Below are 24,898 nucleotides of genomic sequence, written 5' to 3'. Positions count from 1 at the left end.
CCCAGCGACTGAACCTTCCTAACTAACCTCCCATGAGGGACCTTGTCAAAGGCCTTGCTAAAATCCAGGTAGACAACATCCACCGCCTTCCCTTCATCCACTTTCCTGGTAACCTCCTCGAAAAACTCTAATAGATTGGTCAAACATGACCTACCACGCACAAAGCCATGTTGACTCTCCCTAATAAGTCCCTGTCTATCCAAATATTTGTAGATCCTATCCCTTATCACACCTTCCAATAACTTGCCCACCACCGACGTCAAACTTACTGGCCTATAATTTCCCGGATTTCTTTTGGAACCTTTTTTAAACAACGGAACAACATGAGCCACCCTCCAATCATCCGGCACCTCCCCCGTGAATACTGACATTTTAAATATGTCTGCCAGGGCCCCTGCAAGTTCAACACTAGCTTCCCTTAAGGTCCGTGGGATTACCCTGTCTGGTCCTGGGGATTTATCCACTCTGATTTGCTGGACTCGTAATCCAGAGGCCCAGGCTAATGATCTGGGTTCAAATCACACCGCGGCAGCCAGTGGGATCGAAATATAAAGCTAGTCTCAGTAATGATAATTATCGTCAATTGTAAAAACCCATTTGGTTCACCAAATGGGAAGGAAATCTGCCATCCTTACCTGGTCTGGCCTACATGTGACTCCAGAGCCACATCAATGTGCATGACTCTGAAATGGTTGAGCAAGCTAGGCCATTAGGAATGGGCAACAAATCCTATGACAGCACAGAAGGAGGCCAGTGTACCTCTTCCAGCTTTTCCAAAGAGTCACTCTCCTGAACTTTCTCCAGAGGCCTGTAGATATTTACTTTTAATCCAACAAATTTTAAAAGTTTCTTATTTCACTGCCCTTCCAGTCAGTGCATTCCAGATCTCAATAAGTTGCTGTGTAAAGAAGCTCTCCGTGGCCTTGCTCTATACCAGGTCTGGATATCCCTGCAGTCATTAACAAAGTTTCAATACTCTCCATTCCACCATATCCTTCCTTTACCAATGGCCACATTGCAGGATAGTATGGGGGAGCATGAACTCTACCTGGTGTAGAAAGCACCATCATTATCCCATGTGGGATCAGTTATCTGGCCATTCCAGTTTGGCACTGTGTCACACCAGGTGATAACTTTCATGTTAAGTCATTGAGGAAAGTAAATTTTAAATTTATTAACATGTAAAAACTAAAGAGAAAATCATTTAATTTCTACACTTTTAATCATTGTATATATATCTGGGGAGACTGATCTCACTCTAAGACAGCACCTAAGAGTCAATTAATGGTGGGACATTCTCACCCCATCACATTCTTTCTAGTTTTTCTCTATTTTTGGGGCAGTGGGTTTGCTCAGCAGAGACCTGGAGCCTTTGAGGACTCTGGGCCTGTACTCGATGGAGTTTAGAAGGATGAGGGGGATCTCATTGAAACTTACAGAATACTGAAAGGCCTGGATAGGGTGGACCTGGGGAAGATGTTTCCATTAGTAGGCGAGACGAGGATCCGAGGGCACAGCCTCAGAGTAAAGGGACGACCCTTTAGAACCGAGATGTGGAGGAATTTCTTCAGCCAAAGGGTGGTGAATCTGTGGAACTCATTGCCACAGAAGGCTGTGGAGGCCGGGTCATTGGGTGTATTTAAGACAGAGATAGATAGGTTCTTGATTGGTCAGGGGATCAAAGATTCTGGGGAAAAGGCGGGAGAATGGGGTTGAGAAACTTATCAGCCATGATTGAATAGCGGAGCAGACTCGATGGGCCGAATGGCCTAATTCTGCTCCAATACCTTATGGTCTTATTTGAACAATATGCCTGGTCGATGGCCTCTCCTGTGCCTCTGCTGACTGTCCAATGTGCTTTAGCACACACTTCTCCCTCAATCATGAATTAACTCATGCACTGTCTCCTACTCACTTATTCTTTCTCAAAGCTCCTAACTGCCCAAACGTTTTCCCTTCCTCACCTCATCTGCAAACATTTAAAAGCCAATCTTACCAGTTAATGACTACATTCCAATTCCCTCCATTGTCTCTTTTACTAATTCACTCTTTTACTGTTTCCACTTTGGTGTCCACAGGATGGGTTTAAGTCCCCGTTCCTCAGCTGAAATGTTTCAGGATCCTCAGAGGGAGAACAGTTAAGGGAAAGATGCTTTCAATAGTGAATGAGTGTGGGAGAGAACCCTCCATATTGAATACTGGGTCTCAGAGTGTGTAATTAGACAGGATGCAGGTGGGGGAGAAGGAGTTGAGTCTGAGCGACTGCAGACACTCACAGAGTTGAATTTAAGGGCATCCTGGTAGCTTCCAAAGATTGCTGCCTGTGCCCTGAGAAAGGCCCGTGCCACCACATCCCCAGTCACAGCTGACTGTTTCTTTAACTTCATCTTCAGAATGGACACCTGAAATGAATGGAACAAACACAGGATGAAACATCATTGAGGTTTTAAATCACAATTTAAAGTTTATAACTTCACTTCCTCCAGCTCGTTCTGCAGATTCTGAAGTAATTTCACTTCCTGTTACTCAGGTTGTTCCCCTCACTGTTCCCGTCACCACACTGCCCCCCACATTGATTCCGCAGCTGTTCTGTGATTCACCCCCGACACTGTTCATCATGTACCACACCGTACACCATTCTCATATCACAAATCGATCAGCACAGAACATACTGCTCTCTGTACGACAACAGCAAACTGTTTATTACAGCAGTTCCCGCATTGCAAACCGCTCACTGCCCCATCTCTATACAACACACTGCTCACTGCCCCATCCCCATACAGCACACTGCTCACTGCCCCATCTCTATACAGCACACTGCTCACTGCCCCATCTCTATACAGCACACTGCTCACTGCCCCATCACTATACAGCACACTGCTCACTGCCCCATCCCCGTACAGCACACTGCTCCCTTCCCCATCCCCATCCCCATACAGCACACTGCTCACTGCCCCATCTCTATACAGCACACTGCTCCCTTCCCCATCCCCATACCCATACAGCACACTGCTCCCTTCCCCATCCCCATCCCCATACAGCACACTGCTCCCTTCCCCATCCCCATCCCCATACAGCACACTGCTCACTGCCCCATCTCTATACAGCACACTGCTCCCTTCCCCATCCCCATACCCATACAGCACACTGCTCACTGCCCCATCTCTATACAGCACACTGCTCCCTTCCCCATCCCCATACCCATACAGCACACTGCTCCCTTCCCCATCCCCATACCCATACAGCACACTGCTCACTGCCCCATCTCTATACAGCACACTGCTCCCTTCCCCATCCCCATACCCATACAGCACACTGCTCCCTTCCCCATCCCCATACCCATACAGCACACTGCTCCCTTCCCCATCCCCATACCCATACAGCACACTGCTCCCTTCCCCATACCCATACAGCACACTGCTCCCTTCCCCATCCCCGTACAGCACACTGCTCACTGCCCCATCCCCATACAGCACACTGCTCACTGCCCCATCCCCATACAGCACACTGCTCACTGCCCCATCCCCATACAGCACACTGCTCCCTTCCCCATCCCCATACCCATACAGCACACTGCTCCCTTCCCCATCCCCGTACAGCACACTGCTCCCTTCCCCATCCCCATCCCCGTACAGCACACTGCTCACTGCCCCATCCCCATACAGCACACTGCTCACTGCCCCATCCCCATACAGCACACTGCTCACTGCCCCATCCCCATACAGCACACTGCTCACTGCCCCATCCCCATACAGCACACTGCTCACTGCCCCATCCCCGTACAGCACACTGCTCACTGCCCCATCCCCATACAGCACACTGCTCACTGTCCCATCTCTATACAGCACACTGCTCACTGCCCCATCCCTATACAGCACACTGCTCACTGCCCCATCTCTATACAGCACACTGCTCGCTGCCCCATCCCCATACAGCACACTGCTCACTGTCCCATCCCCATACAGCACACTGCTCACTGCCCCATCTCTATACAGCACACTGCTCACTGCCCCATCCCCATACAGCACACTGCTCACTGCCCCATCTCTATACAGCACACTGCTCACTGGCCCATCCCCATACAGCACACTGCTCACTGCCCCATCCCCATACAGCACACTGCTCACTGCCCCATCCCCGTACAGCACACTGCTCACTGCCCCATCCCCGTACAGCACACTGCTCACTGCCCCATCTCTATACAGCACACTGCTCACTGCCCCATCCCCATACAGCACACTGCTCACTGCCCCATCTCTATACAGCACACTGCTCACTGCCCCATCCATATACAGCACACTGCTCACTGCCCCATCCCCACACAGTACACTGTTCACTGCTGTCTCCCAGGATAATCTGCCCTGGTGTTCTGGGGAATGATGTGGAGTTGCCGGCGTTGGACTGGGGTAAACACAGTAAGAAGTCTAACAACACCAGGTTAAAGTCCAACAGGTTTATTTGGTAGTCTACCAAATAAACCTGTTGGACTTTAACCTGGTGTTGTTAGACTTCTTACTCTATTCTGGGGAATGACCAATGTGATCACCACTGATGGGATTTTGCTTCAAGGACAATGATGTTCGATCCTTCAGTGATTGGAATATGGAGAGGATGTGATGGCTTGATTTGTCACTGTGAACTCACCACGTCTTGTGGCAGCTTTTCCAGATCATTGAATGGCGACTCCAGGGTGTTTGTGTCAACATTTAATATAACCACATCTTCCAGAGTTTTGCTTCTCGCTCTCTGCAAAACAAAGGGAAATCTGAAAGATACAAACTTTCATTTCTCTTGTTCTCATTTTGCCTTGAGAAAGACAGGCATCTGTCAGGGTGAATTCAAACAAAAGTGCTACTTCCACTGGCTTCCCCACAATCAGTGTAGACATGTGAGAATGGCCATGGTATTACAACCTAATCCTCACATCAATGAGACACTCTACTGCGGACAATTAAATATGAGAATCCCTTTGGGATTCATCACCTGAACAAATCTCAATGTGTTTCATGCTATTTCTTGCCTTTTGCTATTTGGTGACACTTAATATGTAGCTATATGAGGTGGCCATATTGTACAAAGCAAGATCCCATAAACAGCAATGTGATTAAGTTTTTTGTAGTACTGAAGGGAAGAATACAGACCTGGATACTGGGAGAAATCCTGCTCTACTGTAAAGGATAATGGGGTCTTTAATGTCTACCTGAATCATTGGATCATGTTTGGAACACCTGTAGCGTGGTTCATACCTACAAACCTGTTCTTCTATCCCTGTTTTATCTGAACATTTATCTAGTTTACACTGTTTATTACCTTGGTGTGACAGTGGGAGGAAGCAAACCAAGTATAAGGACAAGGGACATGTTCCTGATATATCAGGAGACAGGGAAAATGAACAAAGAACAAAGAAAATTACAGCACAGGAACCCCTTCGGCCCTCCGAGCCTGCACCGACTTAACTAAAACCGCCTACCCTTCCGCGGACCATTCTATTCATGCATTTGTCAAGACGCTCCTTAAAAGTCACTATTGTATCTGCTTTCATTCCCTCCCCCGGCAGTGAGTTCCAGGCACCCACCACCCTCTAAGAGTCATCAAAGGTTAGAGTTGATTCTTAACAATGGTCAGAATGTGAAGATTAGCTGGACTGTTTGAAGAAAGAAGCTTGTCAGCACTTCCAAGTAGTGAGATAGTGATGGGTGAAACATACTGACTGACTCACCTCCATCAGACTGTAGTGGATCCCTATGAGATAAGGCATCGGAGCACTGCAAGTACAAAAGATAACAAGATGAAGGGATAATGCACTGACCTTTCACATCTAATATCTGGACTCAATTCCAGTCGTTATTGAGGAGTCTACTGTTTACCACCTCTCCCTCCCCAACCAATAGGAAAGAAGGAAAGGATTACTCACCAGCAGTAATCAAGGAGATGTGGAGGGAGCACAGGGATGTAGATGTGCTGCCAGTACATGGGATAGAGCATTGCAGCTGAGCCATGTACACAAGCAGTTAACTGTGGAACAGATAAAAATAGTAATGTGGACCCTGTAGATAGACTGTCACTGTCACTGTCGAACCCTGTAGATAGACTGTCACTGTCACTGCCGAACCCTGTAGATAGACTGTCACTGTCACTGCTGAACCCTGTAGATAGACTGTCACTGTCACTGCCGAACCCTGTAGATAGACTGTCACTGTCACTGCTGAACCCTGTAGATAGACTGTCACTGTCACTTCCGAACCCTGTAGATAGACTGTCACTGTCACTGCCGAACCCTGTAGATAGACTGTCACTGTCGAACCCTGTAGATAGACTGTCACTGCCGAACTCTGTAGATAGACTGTCACTGCTGAACCCTGTAGATAAACTGTCACAGCCGAACCCTGTAGATAGACTGTCACAGCCGAACCCTGTAGATAGACTGTCACTGCTGAACCCTGTAGATAGACTGTCACTGTCGAACCCTGTAGATAGACTGTCACTGTCGAACCCTGTAGATAGACTGTCACTGTCGAACCCTGTAGATAGACTGTCACTGTCGAACCCTGTAGATAGACTGTCACTGTCGAACCCTGTAGATAGACTGTCACTGTCGAACCCTGTAGATAGACTGTCACTGTCGAACCCTGTAGATAGACTGTCACTGCTGAACCCTGTAGATAGACTGTCACTGTCGAACCCTGTAGATAGACTGTCACTGTCGAACCCTGTAGATAGACTGTCACTGTCGAACCCTGTAGATAGACTGTCACTGTCGAACCCTGTAGATAGACTGTCACTGTCGAACCCTGTAGATAGACTGTCACTGTCGAACCCTGTAGATAGATTGTCACTGTCGAACCCTGTAGATAGACTGTCACTGTCGAACCCTGTAGATAGACTGTCACTGTCGAACCCTGTAGATAGACTGTCACTGTCGAACCCTGTAGATAGACTGTCACTGTCGAACCCTGTAGATAGACTGTCACTGTCGAACCCTGTAGATAGATTGTCACTGTCGAACCCTGTAGATAGACTGTCACTGTCGAACCCTGTAGATAGACTGTCACTGTCGAACGCTGTAGATAGACTGTCACTGTCGAACCCTGTAGATAGACTGTCACTGTCGAACCCTGTAGATAGACTGTCACTGCTGAACCCTGTAGATAGACTGTCACTGTCACTGCCGAACCCTGTAGATAGACTGTCACTGTCACTGCCGAACCCTGTAGATAGACTGTCACTGTCACTGCCGAACCCTGTAGATAGACTGTCACTGTCACTGCCGAACCCTGTAGATAGACTGTCACTGCCGAACCCTGTAGATAGACTGTCACTGTCACTGCCGAACCCTGTAGATAGACTGTCACTGCCGAACCCTGTAGATAGACTGTCACTGCCGAACCCTGTAGATAAACTGTCACAGCTGAACCCTGTAGATAAACTGTCACAGCCGAACCCTGTAGATAGACTGTCACTGCCGAACCCTGTAGATAGACTGTCACTGCTGAACCCTGTAGATAGACTGTCACTGTCGAACCCTGTAGATAAACTGTCACAGCCGAACCCTGTAGATAGACTGTCACAGCTGAACCCTGTAGATAAACTGTCACAGCCGAACCCTGTAGATAGACTGTCACTTCCGAACCCTGTAGATAGACTGTCACTGCTGAACCCTGTAGATAGACTGTCACTGTCGAACCCTGTAGATAAACTGTCACAGCCGAACCCTGTAGATAGACTGTCACTGCCGAACCCTGTAGATAGACTGTCACTGCCGAACCCTGTAGATAGACTGTCACTGTCGAACCCTGTAGATAGACTGTCACTGCTGAACCCTGTAGATAGACTGTCACTGTCGAACCCTGTAGATAGACTGTCACTGTCGAACCATGTAGATAGACTGTCACTGTCGAACCCTGTAGATAGACTGTCACTGTCGAACCCTGTAGATAGACTGTCACTGTCGAACCCTGTAGATAGACTGTCACTGTCGAACCCTGTAGATAGATTGTCACTGTCGAACCCTGTAGATAGACTGTCACTGTCGAACCCTGTAGATAGACTGTCACTGTCGAACCCTGTAGATAGACTGTCACTGTCGAACCCTGTAGATAGACTGTCACTGTCGAACCCTGTAGATAGACTGTCACTGCTGAACCCTGTAGATAGACTGTCACTGTCACTGCCGAACCCTGTAGATAGACTGTCACTGTCACTGCCGAACCCTGTAGATAGACTGTCACTGTCACTGCCGAACCCTGTAGATAGACTGTCACTGTCACTGCCGAACCCTGTAGATAGACTGTCACTGCCGAACCCTGTAGATAGACTGTCACTGCCGAACCCTGTAGATAGACTGTCACTGCCGAACCCTGTAGATAAACTGTCACAGCTGAACCCTGTAGATAAACTGTCACAGCCGAACCCTGTAGATAGACTGTTACAGCTGAACCCTGTAGATAGACTGTCACTGCTGAACCCTGTAGATAGACTGTCACTGCTGAACCCTGTAGATAGACTGTCACTGCCGAACCCTGTAGATAGACTGTTACAGCTGAACCCTGTAGATAGATTGTCACTGCGGAACCCTGTAGATAGACTGTCACTGCTGAACCCTGTAGATAGACTGTCACTGCTGAACCCTGTAGATAAACTGTCACAGCTGAACCCTGTAGATAAACTGTCACAGCCGAACCCTGTAGATAGACTGTTACAGCTGAACCCTGTAGATAGACTGTCACTGCCGAACCCTGTAGGTAGACTGTCACTGCTGAACCCTGTAGATAGACTGTCACTGCTGAACCCTGTAGATAGACTGTCACTGCTGAACCCTGTAGATAGACTGTCACTGCCGAACCCTGTAGATAGACTGTCACTGTCACTGCTGAACCCTGTAGATAGACTGTCACTGCTGAACCCTGTAGATAGACTGTCACTGCTGAACCCTGTAGTGTCACTGCCGAGCCCTGTAGTGTCACAGCTGAACCCTGTAGTGTCACTGCTGAACCCTGTAGTGTCACTGCTGAACCCTGTAGATAGACTGTCACTGCCGAACCCTGTAGATAGACTGTCATTGCTGAACCCTGTAGATAGATTGTCACTGCTGAACCCTGTAGCGTCACTGCCGAACCCTGTAGTGTCACAGCTGAACCCTGTAGAGACTGTTAAAGTTGCGTTCCACTAGAATTCGAAAGAGATGCTACCTGAGGGATGACAGTTGTTTGTGCTGTCACTCACCGTGCTGAGCTTGCTGCAAGTGATGATAATGCGTCTCTCATGCAACATACTGGCATAGAGATGTAACATGTTATTCACATCTACAGCAACCACAAATTCTGTCAGGTTTCTCTGTAAAACAAAAAAGATTATGCAGAACCGGGCAACAAAGAGCGAACATTAAGTTTCTTGATATCAGATTGACTGGCAGTTCATGAGGTGGGACTTCCTCCCCAATGGGGCAGAAGACAATTAACACTCCTCAGAGCGTTAAATGGCTGGGGGAAAGTCCGCTAGAAAGGGGCAAGTTTCATAGCAATCTTTCCTGCAGCGTGGTAGACAATCCCGGTGGCCATGTGTAAAATCCAGCCCAAAATCCTTTCTTGGAAATGGCTGTTCAATGCTTTCTACCTACTGATGTCAACCAGTAGGTGTATTTTTCCAGCAGGAATCAAGACAGTGGGAAACCTGGCTGATTGCCATTTGGTGATCCCTGTTTAGAAAGTGAATGTAGCTGTATGTGTGTGTGTACCTGTGTGCTTGTTAATCTGAGCCTGTGTCAGTGTATGTGTGTGTCTGTGCACATGTATGTATTGGTATTGGCATGTGTATGCCTGTGTATGAATGTTTGTGTGTGTGAGCTGCGTGTGAGCATGCGTGCGGGTTTCTGTGTGCACAAGTGTGTGTATGAGTTGACTGAGTTTGCGAGTGTCCGTTTTCGTGAGTTGTGTGTGAGAGTATGTGTGACTGTGTCTGCGTGTGTATGAATGCCAAGTTTTGTGTGTGTGGGTGTGTACACGCAAGTGTATTTGTGTCTGTGTGTGTGTATGGGTGTGTGTGTATGGGTGTGTGTGTGTGGGTGTGTACACGCGAGTGTATTTGTGTCTGTATGTGTTTGTGGGTGTGTACACGCGAGTGTATTTGTGTCTGTGTGTGTGTATGGGTGTGTGTGTATGGGTGTGTACACGCGAGTGTATTTGTGTCTGTGTGTGTGTATGTGTGTGTGTGTGGGTGTGTACACGCGAGTGTATTTGTGTCTGTATGTGTGTGCGTGGGTGTGTACACGCGAGTGTATTTGTGTCTGTGTGTGGGTGTGTACACGCGAGTGTATTTGTGTCTGTGTGTGTGTATGGGTGTGTGTGTGGGTGTGTACACGCGAGTGTATTTGTGTCTGTATGTGTGTGTGGGTGTGTACACGTGAGTGTATTTGTGTCTGTGTGTGTGTATGTATGGGTGTGTGTGTATGGGTGTGTGTGTGTGTGTGGGTGTGTACACGCGAGTGTATTTGTGTGTGTGTGGGTGTGTGTGTGTGGGTGTGTACACGCGAGTGTATTTGTGTCTGTGTGTGTGTATGGGTGTGTGTGTATGGGTGTGTGTGTGTGGGTGTGTACACGCGAGTGTATTTGTGTCTGTGTGTGTGTATGGGTGTGTACACGCGAGTGTATTTGTGTCTGTGTGTGTGTGGGTGTGTACACGCGAGTGTATTTGTGTCTGTATGTGTTTGTGGGTGTGTACACGCGAGTGTATTTGTGTCTGTGTGTGTGTGTGTATGGGTGTGTGTGTGTTTGTGTGCCGAGTATGCTGTAATATGCTGCAGATAGTTTGTCAAACATAGAACATGACATCAATGGTTAACAGGAAACCTGTCCAGATTTCCCAGTGAGATGTTCCCCGGTCCAGTCAGCGCCGCACTGAGTTATACTTACACTCTCTGGTATTGTCGGCAAGCTGTTGGTGTCAGGGGCAATAAAGTAAGAAAGCTGGAGAAAAAAACAGATCAAAGGTTTATGTTTGTTTTCATATTTATAACATGCGTAGTTTGCAGAGTCAGAGATTCAGAAGTACAGGCCCCACAAGGGATTAAATAGAATCATGATCAAGATGGTAAACACAGTTGCAAGGCAAACAAGATTGAAATAAGAAATGTTTTAATGATGCTTATTCAAATGTTGGAGCCTGACTCCTTCCTCTCATCCGCTCCCCTCTTGCCTCCCCCTCACTCTCTGTTTCATCCTGTTCTATCCCCACTCACCCCCTCAACCAATCTCTCCTTCACCTCTCCCCCTCCCCCCAGAGAGGGCCAATGGCATTCTAGAGGGGCAGTTAGTCACTCCATCGAGAAATGGGGGCACAGGTCTGACCAGTGTGACAGGCCCTTCCAGTGATGATTTGTTCTTTTCTAATAGGCATTTGATTTTTTTTCTGGAGCTCTCTGCCTGGCGCGCTGCCTCGGGAGTGGTGGGGGACACACTGCCTTGGGGAAGAAGGGGGGCTCAGCCTTGTGGGGGTTGGGGGGGAATCTGCCTCGGGAGTGGGGAGGGGGAACTCTGCCTCTTGAGATGATGCCACAGTCACCAAGATTCCATCAATCAAATTATAAAAGCTGAATTGTCATGTAATGTTTGCTGAATGGAAAACCCTTGTTCATAAAAGGAAGATAGACAATCTGCACAATTAGAGAACAGGTTAGTCCAAAGATAGCAAGTGTTTTTAAGGTCAGCACAGGTTGCTAGTTAATTTGATGAACATGCAAGCAATGAAGGTAGGTGCTATTCGGTTATTGGGTTAATCTGGTCAGTTCCAGTAGAGTGGTTTTGGTTATCGGGTTTTTCCCGACTCACCGACGGCATACCACTACTAGGATCCCTCTTCTGATCGTTCAGAAATCGTCCTGTTGTAACTCCCAGCTGCTGGGCCTTGTGAGACAGTATTGTGCAATTATTTTTCATTCCAAAATATCACATTACAGTGTATATTTTATCTTCTTTATCTTAAGAATAGCACTCATTATTGTCAGCTGTGGATCAGTGGCTAACACTCGTCTCAAAGTCAGAACTCTCATGAGTTCATATTCTACCATGGAACCATAGGATCCCTACAGTGCAGAAGGAAGCCATTTCAGCCCATCGAGTCTGCACCAACTCTTGGGTCCCAGTGCCTTCTCAACTTTCAGTATTAAAAATCGATTCAACATTCCCTCCTTATGAATTTTGAACTTTTCTGGGGACAAAGATTCCTCGTCTATCAGCATGCTCTGGGTAGCACCTACCTCCTTGGTAAAGACAGATGCAAAGTATTCACTTAATTAAAAAATATATTCCTTTCTCAGAGTTACAAAGCCAATGCACAGAGAGGATAGGGCAAGCCCTTAATCCTTCTCCTTGCTTGCTCCAAAAACCAAATCAAATTCAAATTGAATCCAATTCATGGTCCCCATAAAGTGACAGACTAGATCCAAGCTGACAAGAGCAGCTATTACACCTGATCTTGGGCTTGATCCCACGATTGATCTTAGCCAAAAGACCGATTTAATACCTCAGCCATGCTCCCTGCTTCCATGTGTAAATTCCCTTTCCGGTCCCTAATTCGCCTACTTTTCCTTTGACCACCCTTTTATTTAGATGCTTTAAAAAAAAATTTCATGGGATGTGGGCACCGCTGGCTAGGCCAGCATTTATTGCCCATTCCTAATTGCCCTTGAGAAGGTGGCGTTGAGTTGCCTTCTTGAACCACTGCAGGCCATGTGGTGTAGGTACACCCACTGTGCGTTCGAGAGGGAGCTCCTGGATTTTGACCCGGTGATAGGGAAAGAGTGGTGAGTTATTTCCAAGGCAGGATGGTGAGTGGCTTGGAGGGAACCTTGCAGGTGGGTGGTTTCCCATGCATCTGCTGCTCTTGTCCTTCTAGGTGGGATGGTGGCACAGTGGTTAGCACTGTTGCCTCACAGTGCCAGGGACCAGGGTTCAATCCCTATTGACTTTTCACACAAATAGGGCGGCGTACTTTCCGTGAGGGGAGTTAGCCAATTTTAGCAGCTCCCCTCCGGAATCACTCAGACCACCCTTTGCACCCCAACTGATTTCAGAGCTACAGTGCAGCCTTGCTGGTCTATGTGGCTCATTACCACATTAGAAGACGTTTTATTATCTGAGTCAAAATTCCCATTAATCACTGGTCCTAATATGTGTAAAATGATGGGCAGTTCTTTTTGCATATTGAACAAGTATATATTACACAGTCCAGTGAGTGGTTACTGGAACGCTACAAAATGGTTGTGGATGTCCTGTGATTGTGAAAGGTGCCAAATAAATGCAGTTTCTTTCTTTTTACTTACAAATTCAAGATTGAGTGGAGAGTCTGGCTGTGGAGGAGGGTGAGTGTACAGAACACTCAGGAGCTCTTTTACTTCATTGTCCTGCAGAGATAAAAACACAGATATATTATACCCCACACAGAGTAGAAATAGGAGCAAGCTCCCCAAAACATCAGCAAATGCAGAGGCTAGAAGCATTCTGAATGGAAACAGTGCAATCTGGGATACTTTTCATCATGTTAGAAGGTGTTTAGTTTTGACAACATAAAGGGAGATTTAACCTGTTATCTGATCCCGTGCTGTACCTGCCCTGCGAGTAATTGACAGGACAGTGTAGAGGGAGCTTTACTCTGTATCTAACCCCGTACTGTACCTGTCCTGGGAGTGTTTGATGGGGGACAGTGTAGAGGGAGCTTTACTCTGTATCTAACCCCGTGCTGTACCTGTCCTGGGAGTGTTTGATGGGGACAGTGTAGAGGGAGCTTTACTCTGTATCTAACCCCGTGCTGTACCTGTCCTGGGAGTGTTTGATGGGGGACAGTGTAGAGAGAGCTTTACTCTGTATCTAACCCCGTGCTGTACCTGTCCTGGGAGTGTTTGATGAGGGACAGTGTAGAGGGAGCTTTACTCTGTATCTAACCCCGTGCTGTACCTGTCCTGGGAGTGTTTGATGGGGAACAGTGTAGAGGGAGCTTTACTCTGTATCTAACCCCGTACTGTACCTGAGCTGGGAGTGTTTGATGGGGACAGTGTAGAGGGAGCTTTATTCTGTATCTAACCCCATACTGTACCTGTGCTGGGAGTGTTTGATGGGGACAGTGTAGAGGGAGCTTTACTCTGTATCTAACCCCGTGCTGTACCTGTCTGGGAGTGTTTGATGGAAACAGTGTAGCGGGAGCTTTATTCTGTTTCTAACCCCGTGCTGTACCTGTGCTGGGTGTGTTTGATGGGGACAGTGTAGAGGGAGCTTTACTCTGTATCTAACCCTGTGCTGCATCTGTCTTGGGAGTGTTTGATGGGACCATATGGATGGATCTCTGCCACTTAGTATGTAGCAATCTCTGAATCGAGCTACTAATTCTAATTAGTAAATGATACGTTTTAATATCCGATAGCAAACTGCACTATATAGTGGTGTAATATTTACCTGTCCTTTTGCTAAGCAGTCAGCTATATTGTTTAGGAGCTTGTAGAAAACTTCAAACCAGGGCAGGAAACTGGAAGACAAATGGAACAACAAATGAAAGTACTGCAGAGCCCCAGTACAAAGGAGTGATGAACAGAAATAGTTCCAGTCCAATCGACAGCTTTCATGTAAAAAGTACTTGTTTTATTATTTATTATCTTGTTGTGTACCTTTTCAATTACCACTTCTGGGGATGAGGTGGACAGTTATTGAATAATACACTAACTTCAAAGGATGGTAAAGGAGGAGCAGAGCCGATTAGGAACTCAAAAGGGGCTATACGCATGGAGGCAAATGGAATAGCTGAGCTATTAAATTAACACTTTGCATCTGTCTTTACCAAGGCAGAAGACAGGCCACAGTGAAAGAGGAGGTAATTAATAAAATGATAGGGAGAAGATATTGTATATGCTGTTTATACTTAAAGTTGATAAAGTACCAGGACTGGATGAGATGCACCCAAGGATACTGAGGGAAGTGAGAGTGGAAATGACGGGGGCACTGTCCGTCATTTTTCAGTCTTCCTTAGAATCAGAGGTGGTGCCAGAGGATAGGAGAATTGCAAACGTTAAACCCTAAAGAGTGTAAGGATAGACAAGGGCATAAAAATAAGTCCAGCAACTGCAGGCTCGTCAGTTTAACTTTGGTGTGGGGAGGGAAACTTCTAGAAACAATAATTCAGGACACAATTAATAGTCAAATGGATAAATGCACATTAATTAAGGAAAGCCAGCACAGATTTGTTCAGGGAAAAATGTGTTTAGCTAACTGAGACTTTTGAAGAGTTAACAGAAAGGGTTAATGAGGGTAATGCTGTTGATGTGGTGTACATGGACTTCCAAAAGGCATTTTCTACAGTGCCACACAGCAGACTTGTGAGTAAAGTTATAGCTCATGGAATAAAAGGAACAGCAGGAATAGGGATACAAAATTGACGAAGTGACAGGAATGGATGATTTTCGGGTTGGAGGAAGGTTTGTGGTGGAGTTCTCCAGGGGTAAATGTTGGGATCTTTGCTCTTCTTGATACATATTAATGATCTATACCTTGGTGAAGATACAATTTCATTAAAAAATTTGTGGGCAATACAAAACTTGGAAATATTGTGAACTGTGAGGAGGATAGTGTTGAACTTCAAAAAGACTTAAACAAATTGGTGGAATGGACGGACAAGTGGCAGGTGAAGTTTAATGCAGGGAAATTTGAAGTTATTCATTTTGATAGGAAGAACATTAGGAGACAATATAAAATAAAAATTACAACTCTAAAAGGGGTGCTGAAGCAGAGAGACCTGGGTGTATATTTGTATAAGTTATTGAAGGTAGCAGGCAGGTTGAGAGCATGGTTACATACAATATCCTAGACTGTATTAATAGGGACACCGAGCACATGAGCAAGGAGGTTATTTAAACTTGTTTATGGCACTAGTTAGGCCTCAGCTGGAGTATTGAATCTTGTTCTGGATGCCACACTTTAGGAAGGATCTGAATACATCAGCGAAAGTGCAGAAAAGATTAATGAGACTAATTCCTGGGATGAGGAATTTCAGTTATGAAGACAGATTGAAAATGTTGGAATTGTTTTCCTTGGAGAAGAGAAGGCTGAGAGGAGAATTGTTAGAGAACAGAACAGAGTAAATAGGGAGAAACTGTTCCCACTTGGGAAAGGATTCAGAATGAGAGGGAACAGATTTAAAGTAATTAGTAAAAGTGAAATAGAATCCCGACAGTGCAGAAGGAGGCCATTCAGCACACCGAGTCGGCACTGACTCTCTCTGACCCAGGCCCTATCCCCGTAACCCCACATATTTACCCTGTTAATTCTTCTAACCTAACCATCTTGGGACACTAGGGGCAAACTTAGCATTGGCCAATCCACCTAATCTGCGCCCCTTTAAGCTGTGGGAGGAAACCGGAGCACCTGGAGGAAACCCAGGGAAAACGTGCAAACTCAACACACAGTCACCCAAGGCTGGAATCAAACCCGGGTCGCTGGCGTTGTGAGGCAGAGTGGTAACCACCATAGGGGTCATAGTTCAATGATAAGGAGTAAACCTTTTCGGACTGAGGTGAGGAGGAATATTTTCACCTAGAGAGTACTGAATCTGGAATTCACTACCACAGAAAGTAGCTGAGGCCAAAATGTTTTGATTTCAAGAAAACATTAGATATAGCTCTTGGGGCTACAGGAATCAAGCGATATGGGAGAAGGCGGGATTAGGATATTGAATTTGATGATCATCTTTATAATGAATGGCAGAGCAGGCTCAATGGACTACTCCTGCTTCTATTTTCTATGTATGTTTCTATGTATTTGAAAGGACCAAGCAGTTTTCCTGGTACCTTGGTCAATTCCCTGGCACAATCAATGGCACCAACAACCGATTAGCTGACTGTTCATCTTATCGTATTTTTTGAGGGAAACCATTAGCACCGAACTGCCTCCCATTTGCCAGACCAGCAGCAGTCACTGCCCTTCAAAGTTACTGATTGTAATCAGTGTTTGGAGAAGTCTCGATGAGAAGTAGTTATATATTAGGTTTGGTTATCTGAACCTCAGGCTTCTATCCCTTCTTCCAGGTGACTATTCTGTTTGAAACATTCCAGGAAATGTTTCACTTCCTCAGGAAGTGATTAGTAATCGAAATTTCAATTTCTGTTGCTTCCCACTCAACAGCCAGATGACGTGCTCTTATTTCTAGATCCTCATATCTCCTCGCCACTGAGTGTTCTTCCTCAGCTGATTTGATGATGCTTACTGAGTCTGAATCTGGTGCAAATAGATGTGTGGGCAGACGCAGGAATGGCTCTGTGAAGACCTTTTCTGGAAACTCCTTATCAACAAGCCAGGTGGAGGTGCCCGAGTAACAGTCTGAGTTCTGGATAGTATCTGGGGATTGTAGGAGTCAGTGGGGGCGATTCATCCAAAAAAAATTTAAATGCTGAATTCACAGGAAAAATGGTGTAAATCACGATTGTTTTTTCATGACAGATTCGAATCTCCCACACTCTGTGCAATGCAGAGATCACAATCGTGAATATCATTAAAGCTCGGGGGTGGGGGGGCTATTCATGTCAGAGTCTGACAGTTCCGGAACTCTGCGCATGCACAGTGGCTCCGAACTGTCAGCCTGCACTTTGCATGGGACCCCCACACTGCTGCCACCCCATGGCCCCATCAAGGCCCCCACAAGCATTCTTGGGCCATCCCCGACCACCCCCCACCCCCCGGTCAAAGAGAGCCCCAATCTCCAGCACCAACCCCCTCCCATGTGAGACCCCCCCTGCCCCCACAGAAAGCAGACCCCCCCCAGCTCGCCCCGATCGTTGGTCTCCCTCCAGTCCCGACCGATCCCCACGCAGAGTGGCAGCAGGACCCCCACCAATCGCCCCCAAGCCCCACCCCCAAGCCCCACCCCAAGCCTCCTAGGCCCGCCCCTAAGCCCCACCCCTTGGCACTGCCTGATGCCCGATGGACAGTGCCAAGGTGTCCCCTGGGCATGGGCACTTTGCCCCTTGGGTAGAGCCAGGGTACCCATGCCCAGGGGCACCAGTTCCCTCGCCGCCCGACCACCTGGGGGCCCTGATTGCTCTCCTTCACTCCAGCGGGGTCTCCCGCTCGTTCCCCAAAAGTGAGGAGCCACTCTAAACCCTGCCAGACTGAAATTGTACTGGCAGGGTGGGAGATGCTATCTGGCCCGGAGAATTCAGTCCCGGGCCCAATAATCACATTCAAATCACATTAAAATAATATTAAAATAACTTACCTGGTGTTCCCGCCGGTTTCCAGTGTGATCCCAACTGCGCCGGATATCCATAACTGGGATATGCGCGCGTCGGGAATGCATGCGCGAATCGGCGCACATGTGATTCTCCTGGCCCAACCCGCCAAAAAATTAGCGGGTCGGGATGAGAGAATCGGGGTCAGTGTCTCTGGGTACTGGGAAAAGTCTGGGGAATAGGGAGTGTAGGAGTCGGTGTCTCTGGGTACTGGAGAGAGTCTGGTTTTTGGAACGTAAGAGTTAATACCTTCGCATGAGGGGCAGATTTGAAGGAAATGGCAAAAAGGACAATAAAAATCTGCTTTTGTATTTTTAAAAGATGTTAATTCTGAAAATTGTTTGGGAATTAAAAGTTAGTTTATTGGTTTTGACAAAGTGCCTGTTCCGTGAGGATGTGTGTCCTGGCTCCTACCTGAGGATGCAGATACAGGTCTTTGATCCACCAGTCAGCCGGCAAAAACCAAACCGCTGATTGCCATCTATATCCGTCAACACAAAGGTGAACTGCTGGACCACAGAACTCTCCCACACCCTGTCAAACAGAAATGCGCAGTGAGTTCACATTTCATCATCCAGCATCTGAATTCAAATCCAATGACCAGATGGGCCTTGTGCAGACTAATCTGATTTCTAACATTACAACATCAGAGTTATATGCACTGAAGGTCCATTCCATCATCATGATGTCCCGACCCACACAAATCAGGAAACTCATTCTGTGTGGTGACACCTGATGGCAGCTGCAGCAGCAGTTGGGATTCTGTGCATGCTCTTTGGATAAGGGCAGAATTGGCTGGGTTGTGATGCCTCGATGAATTTAGGATTATCAACTTACTTCCAGTCAGGCTCATCTTCATCAAGGAGATGCAGCAGGACAAATTGACAAACAAATTTAATCAGTCTTCACAGAGACAAAACCTTAGCCATACAAGCAACATATTTGTAACCCAGGACTGAATGAAAAAGGATGACTTTTACTAAGTTGATGAATAGCAATCCAGAGTCAAGCTCCATCCTTAGCCCCACTGTGAGTGTGCTCTTACCCAAACAGCTAGCCTAACTGATACATATCAGAAACTGCTTGTTAAACAAATAAGTCTAACACATGCCATCACACTAACTCTCAGTCTATACAAGCCAGATGTTTAAATTATGGAACATCTAGAGCAGCTCAGACTATATTGTTATATAGTAGGCACTGAACAGAGATTGCTGGAAAAATAACTGCTTTTCCAGTTGTTGGTATCAAACACACAGTCTACATCAGTATCTACTTCCCTAGTCACCCTCCCATCAACCTGTCTGTGCTTGTTTCCTCTAGCCTGATCATTCATGGGTTTGATTGATCCATAGACATTTGCAGTGCTGAAGGAGGCCATTTGGGCCACCCGATCTGTGTTGGCTCTTTGTTATAGCAATCTAAAACTATTCCCACATTCTTGTCCTCTTCAATCTCAAAGCCCTGCATCTTCCTCTGCTTCAAATTATGCAGTGGCCACGGCCTCAACCACTCTCTGTGACAAAGCAAAAAATACTGCCTAAAGAGATGTTTTCCTTCTCTCTCTCTCTCTTCGCCCCTCCCTCTCATTCTTCTCTTCACTCTCCTCCTCTCCCGCTCCCTCCTCTCTTCCCCTTTCACTTTTCTGCCCCCTCACTTCCCTCCTGACAATGTTAAATTGATGACCTCTGGTTTCAAGGTGCAATATCTTTTGGTTGAACACAAACTAGGAAAATTCCTTTGGTGGTAAAATAGTAAATAAAGGAGAGGAAATTAAAGCCTGCTTTAACCTGTCACTATGTGCGATGGTTTGTACCAGCCAGGAACTGACTGAACACTCAGCTTCAAATCAATTTCAACTAGGAACTGAAGCTGAACTCAGATTTTGGACCCCCAACAAGGAGCAGTGAGAGAGACATTCAGCCCTAAAACCATGGATCTTACCTTTCCACATCAAAAGGGAAGCAGAATTTGGGCAGGCTCTGTAGAGATTCCTGTGAGAAGAAAAGCAGTGGTCTATTAACTGTTCTCAGTAATTTATCAGGTTAGTTATTAGTTCCTGGGTCACTTTGATACTGAGCCATACAACCAGGAGGTCCCTGGAACTGGTCCCTGAACCCCTACTTCAGTTAGTGTCCAGTGGCTTCTAGTGCAAGCCTGTGGATACAGTGCAGTGTGTGACATGCTTGACTGTGACACCTCCACTGGTTACATAGTCTGCTGACACTTTAACCCATGTCGTGGATCTGCCTAATAACAGCAGTAACAAGAATTTAACAAGGCATGATAGGATGTGATCTGACGCAGTAACGGGTAGAAATCTGCCTAGCAACAGGAGTAGCCAGCATTCAAAAGGTTTGATTTTCCCAGTAACAAGATTAGCAGGCATCTAGACAGAACCAGGTGTAAATCATCCTATTAGTAGGGAGCAGCTTACCTAGATGACTGAGATATCAGTGGGGGCATCCATATGCTGATTTCTAGAGTCCAAGAATTTGAGTTACAGACAGCCAAATCCACAGAATGAAGAATCAAAAAGGACAAATTCTATCATTGCCAACACTCTCAGAAGAAGGCAGGCTGGTTTACATCGAGCAGCTGGGAGGCCAGTTCGTATCTAACAGCCTGAGAGGCCAGTCCACAACTTAGTCAGGAGACCAGGCCTGTATCTAAATCTTAGAGCCAAGGTAATGCAGGAACCTTCATGAAAGCATTTAAATATCTTCACTGGGCAAGGAAAAGACATGGATCTGTGTGGTAACTATAGGCTTAATTTGACTTCTAGATTTATTTCATTTGGATGTTGTTTGGGAAGGGGGAAGTCTTAAGGAGTTGAGGGATCATAGGTATATTTTGGATCAAGTGGGTAAATGCATAAACCATGTGTTTACTGATTCATATAAAGTTTATTTATTAGTATCACAAGTAGGCTTACATTAACACTGCAATTAAGTTATTTTGAAAACTAGTCGTCACACTCTGGTGCTTGTTCGGTTACACTGAGGGAGAATTTAGCACGGCCAATGCACCTAACCAGCACTTCTTTCGGATTGTGGGAGGAAACCGGAGCACTTGGAGGAAACCCACGCAAACATGGGGAGAACGTGTAGACTCTGCACAGACAGTGATCCAAGCCAGGAATTGAACTCGGGTCCCTGGTGCTGTGAGGCAGCAGTGCTAACCACTGCGCCACCGTGCCGCACTATATTCTTGATAGTCTTAGAATACTGTGGTCCTGTTCAGGTATATTTGCCTTTTCTTTAATTTAAGAAATAGTCTTTAATAATTGTTATACGACGACTAGACTGGTTCTTTTCATTGGGGTTTCATGTGACTCCTCACACCATTCCAAATAGAAAACTGTACACCACCACAATCCGGTGTTCCGAGTTAGGACACCCTCGCAGTTAACAACAGCAGTTCATGCCACTCATTCAAGGGTCATACAGGGTCAAATGTGGGCTCTTACTGCTTGGGTTCACACCTGAAGAAGAAATGGATGGATAAACTGGAGAAAGTTTCAGCAGAACCAGATGGAGGGAAATGGATAAAACTGAAGAAATTGAAGAGTTCCCACATCAACAATTATGTTGTAAAAAATTAGGGGACGGTACAGAAGCACCAGTCAGCCAGACAGTATCAGGCACTGCTGTTTGTGGCAGAATCCTCTCATTAGAATTACAATGTCATGAGTTCTCATTCTTCTCAAGGGCAATGATGCCCACGTCCCATAAAATAATTTTTAAAATTCTGATTACTTGTTTTACTTGTATTGTCATGACAAGCTGGCACCTGCCACTATGAGGATTTTTCAATAAACCAAGTACCAATCAATCTCTTGTGCACACATGATAAACCAATTCACGTACAGGATAACAAAACAGCATCACAAGCAATAAATATTTGACATGACCCAAAACAATCATCTTCAAATCCACGGTGAAACTCATACTCAGATATAACTCCCATCCTTTGAACAAGGAACTCAAAATAAGTATGAATGTGAAGCACCCATCAGTGTCTGGACCTGTCAGTGATCTAATTGTTAATTAGTTCAGTAACAGGTCAGTTAGATTTTTCAGCAGCAAATTAGAGTGAAATAAAAGGTATAACTTACTTGTTCATTGTAATCTTCAGGAAACTGCCTCACTACTGCAGGATCTGAGAGGGAAGAACAAGCCCAATAGTCACACAACCTATACACTGCAGTCATTGTTCCTCCTGATTCGCAAACAATGTGAGATGGATTTTGTAAGGAAGGAGAACTGAAAGTTAGTGAAGAAGCTGTTGATTAATTTGATAGAGATACAGTTGGGAGATGATCACAGTTATCTTGGCTAAATACAGAAGATGTGCTGGAGAAGCAGATTTCCTGCTTAGCTCATTGCCATATCAACATGTGGAGGCAGCACAACACAAAACACAACCATAAAATACAATCTCTTCAAACCAGGAGGCACACCATCAGCACAGCAAAGTGTTCCCGCGTGTAATCACATGGCAGGATGATAAGTCAGGCTGACCAGTACAGGCAGAATGGGCCAAATGGCCTCCTTCCATGCTGCATTATCCTATGACTCTGGGAGTGAGACGAGTCTAGAACATCTTTCTTTGGGATGGAGTTTAGTAAGTCTTCATCAGATTGTAGTTGATGCTGCCCAGTGGAACTTACGTGGAATTTCCAATCTAGTTTGTTGGGTTGAAATGGGAAATGCAACACATGGTCCAAGGCTGGGGGTGGGGGGAAAATGGGAATGACGTCTGCTCCTCATGATCACTACCCACTGCTGGAAAGTTTTTCCATGTGATCAAAGCTCTTGAATTCCTCAGTTTGTCCCAAAGCTGTCCCAAATCACATACAAAAGATTGAATCTTGAACAATAGCACAAAGAACAAAGAACAGTACAGCACAGGAAACAGGCCCTTCGGCCCTCCAAGCCTGTGCCGCTCCTTGGTCCAACTAGACCAATCGTTTGTATCCCTCCATTCCCAGGCTGCTCATGTGACTATCCAGGTAAGTCTTAAACGATGTCAGCGTGCCTGCCTCCACCACCCTACTTGGCAGCGCATTCCAGGCCCCCACCACCCTCTGTGTAAAAAACGTCCCTCTGATATCTGAGTTATACTTCGCCCCTCTCACCTTGAGCCCGTGACCCCTTGTGATCGTCACCTCCGACCTGGGAAAAAGCTTCCCACTGTTCACCCTATCTATACCCTTCATAATCTTGTACACCTCTATTAGATCTCCCCTCATTCTCCGTCTTTCCAGGGAGAACAACCCCAGTTTACCCAATCTCTCCTCATAGCTAAGACCCTCCATACCAGGCAACATCCTGGTAAACCTTCTCTGCACTCTCTCTAACGCCTCCACGTCCTTCTGGTAGTGCGGCGACCAGAACTGGACGCAGTACTCCAAATGTGGCCTAACCAGCGTTCTATACAGCTGCATCATCAGACTCCAGCTTTTATACTCTGTACCCCGTCCTATAAAGGCAAGCATACCATATGCCTTCTTCACCACCTTCTCCACCTGTGTTGCCACCTTCAAGGATTTGTGGACTTGCACACCTAGGTCCCTCTGTGTTTCTATACTCCTGATGACTCTGCCATTTATTGTATAACTTCTCCCTGCATTATTTCTTCCAAAATGCATCACTTCACATTTATCCGGATTAAACCCCATCTGCCACCTCTCCGCCCAATTTTCCAGCCTATCTATGTCCTGCTGTATTGCCCGACAATGCTCTTCGCTATCCGCAAATAAACACAGATTGTTGGTAGGATGACATCTTTGTTAGGATTGGTACAGTGCCTGCAGCACATATTAAGAGCAATGTACTAATGCAGATATACAGGGCAGGATCTTCTGCACAAGCTGCCATGTTTCGCTGCAGCGGAGGCAGCCTGCTATTGGCCAAAGGTGGAATCTTCTGGTCCCGCTGTTGTCAATGGGGTTTCCTGTTGAACGCACCCTTTGCTACTGTGAAACCTGTGGCAGGAGTACGCCATCAGCAGGACCGGAAAATCCCACCGGTGTAAATGGCTGGAAAGCTCTGGCCGAAATATCTGTTGGCTACCCTCCTAGTGATCCTGTTTAGCATCATAAATTTACATAACTTCATAGCTTTGTGGTTATGTTACAGGATGAGAAATCCACAGGGCATGGGTTCAAATCCCAAGTTGTGAAATTGAATTCAACAAAGCAGTCCAGTAACCTCCAGCTGATGGCATGTCTGTTGTCAGCATTATTCAGCTTCCTTTATGATCTGATATTCCTTCCCTAACATGGAAGCTTAATTGGCCTCTATATTACTCAACCCATTCCTCTATATCACCTTCACCTATTCATTATGCCAATTCTCTTACCTGCTTCTCTCTGCAATTGTCCCCCATTCTCCCCTGAATACTGTACTTCTTTGTCTTGCACCCTCGACCTCACTCCGGTCTCTATAGATTTGTGATTTCAATGCAATGATAGGTTCCCCCAAATGCAGAGCTGGGTATGATATGCATTCACACAGATCAGGAGTCATAAAATTCAGGATCAGAGTTCGGAAATCTCAGCTTAATTACACCTACCGTTACTACTCACAACTAGCCTTCAATCTTCATCGTTAGTAGCTTCCAGCATTAAAGCAG

At 46.2% G+C, this 24,898-nt stretch overlaps 1 protein-coding gene across 2 annotated transcripts in view; it reads right to left on the bottom strand.

Annotated features, from left to right (window-relative positions):
- LOC144487547 (DENN domain-containing protein 1B-like) overlaps positions 1–24,898 on the bottom strand; it is a 72,367-nt gene that overhangs the window by 31,303 nt on the left and 16,166 nt on the right. The window contains exons 3-14 of one of the 2 annotated variants that reach the window (XM_078205629.1): positions 22,377–22,420; positions 20,204–20,253; positions 18,674–18,793; positions 14,442–14,511; positions 13,316–13,396; positions 11,823–11,897; positions 10,908–10,961; positions 9,223–9,333; positions 5,915–6,015; positions 5,720–5,765; positions 4,645–4,746; positions 2,277–2,402 (exon numbers count right to left, since the gene is read on the bottom strand). In XM_078205629.1, coding sequence (XP_078061755.1) covers positions 2,277–2,402; positions 4,645–4,746; positions 5,720–5,765; positions 5,915–6,015; positions 9,223–9,333; positions 10,908–10,961; positions 11,823–11,897; positions 13,316–13,396; positions 14,442–14,511; positions 18,674–18,793; positions 20,204–20,253; positions 22,377–22,420 — 980 coding nt within the window. The remainder of the gene's footprint in view (positions 1–2,276; positions 2,403–4,644; positions 4,747–5,719; positions 5,766–5,914; positions 6,016–9,222; positions 9,334–10,907; positions 10,962–11,822; positions 11,898–13,315; positions 13,397–14,441; positions 14,512–18,673; positions 18,794–20,203; positions 20,254–22,376; positions 22,421–24,898) is intronic. The other variant, XM_078205630.1, reaches the window with a different exon arrangement.

Source organism: Mustelus asterias, unplaced genomic scaffold (genome assembly GCF_964213995.1).
Source record: "Mustelus asterias unplaced genomic scaffold, sMusAst1.hap1.1 HAP1_SCAFFOLD_863, whole genome shotgun sequence".
NCBI lineage: Eukaryota > Metazoa > Chordata > Chondrichthyes > Carcharhiniformes > Triakidae > Mustelus > Mustelus asterias.
Note: the sequence above shows the minus strand (reverse complement) of the source record. Positions and strands in the feature narration are given on the sequence as shown.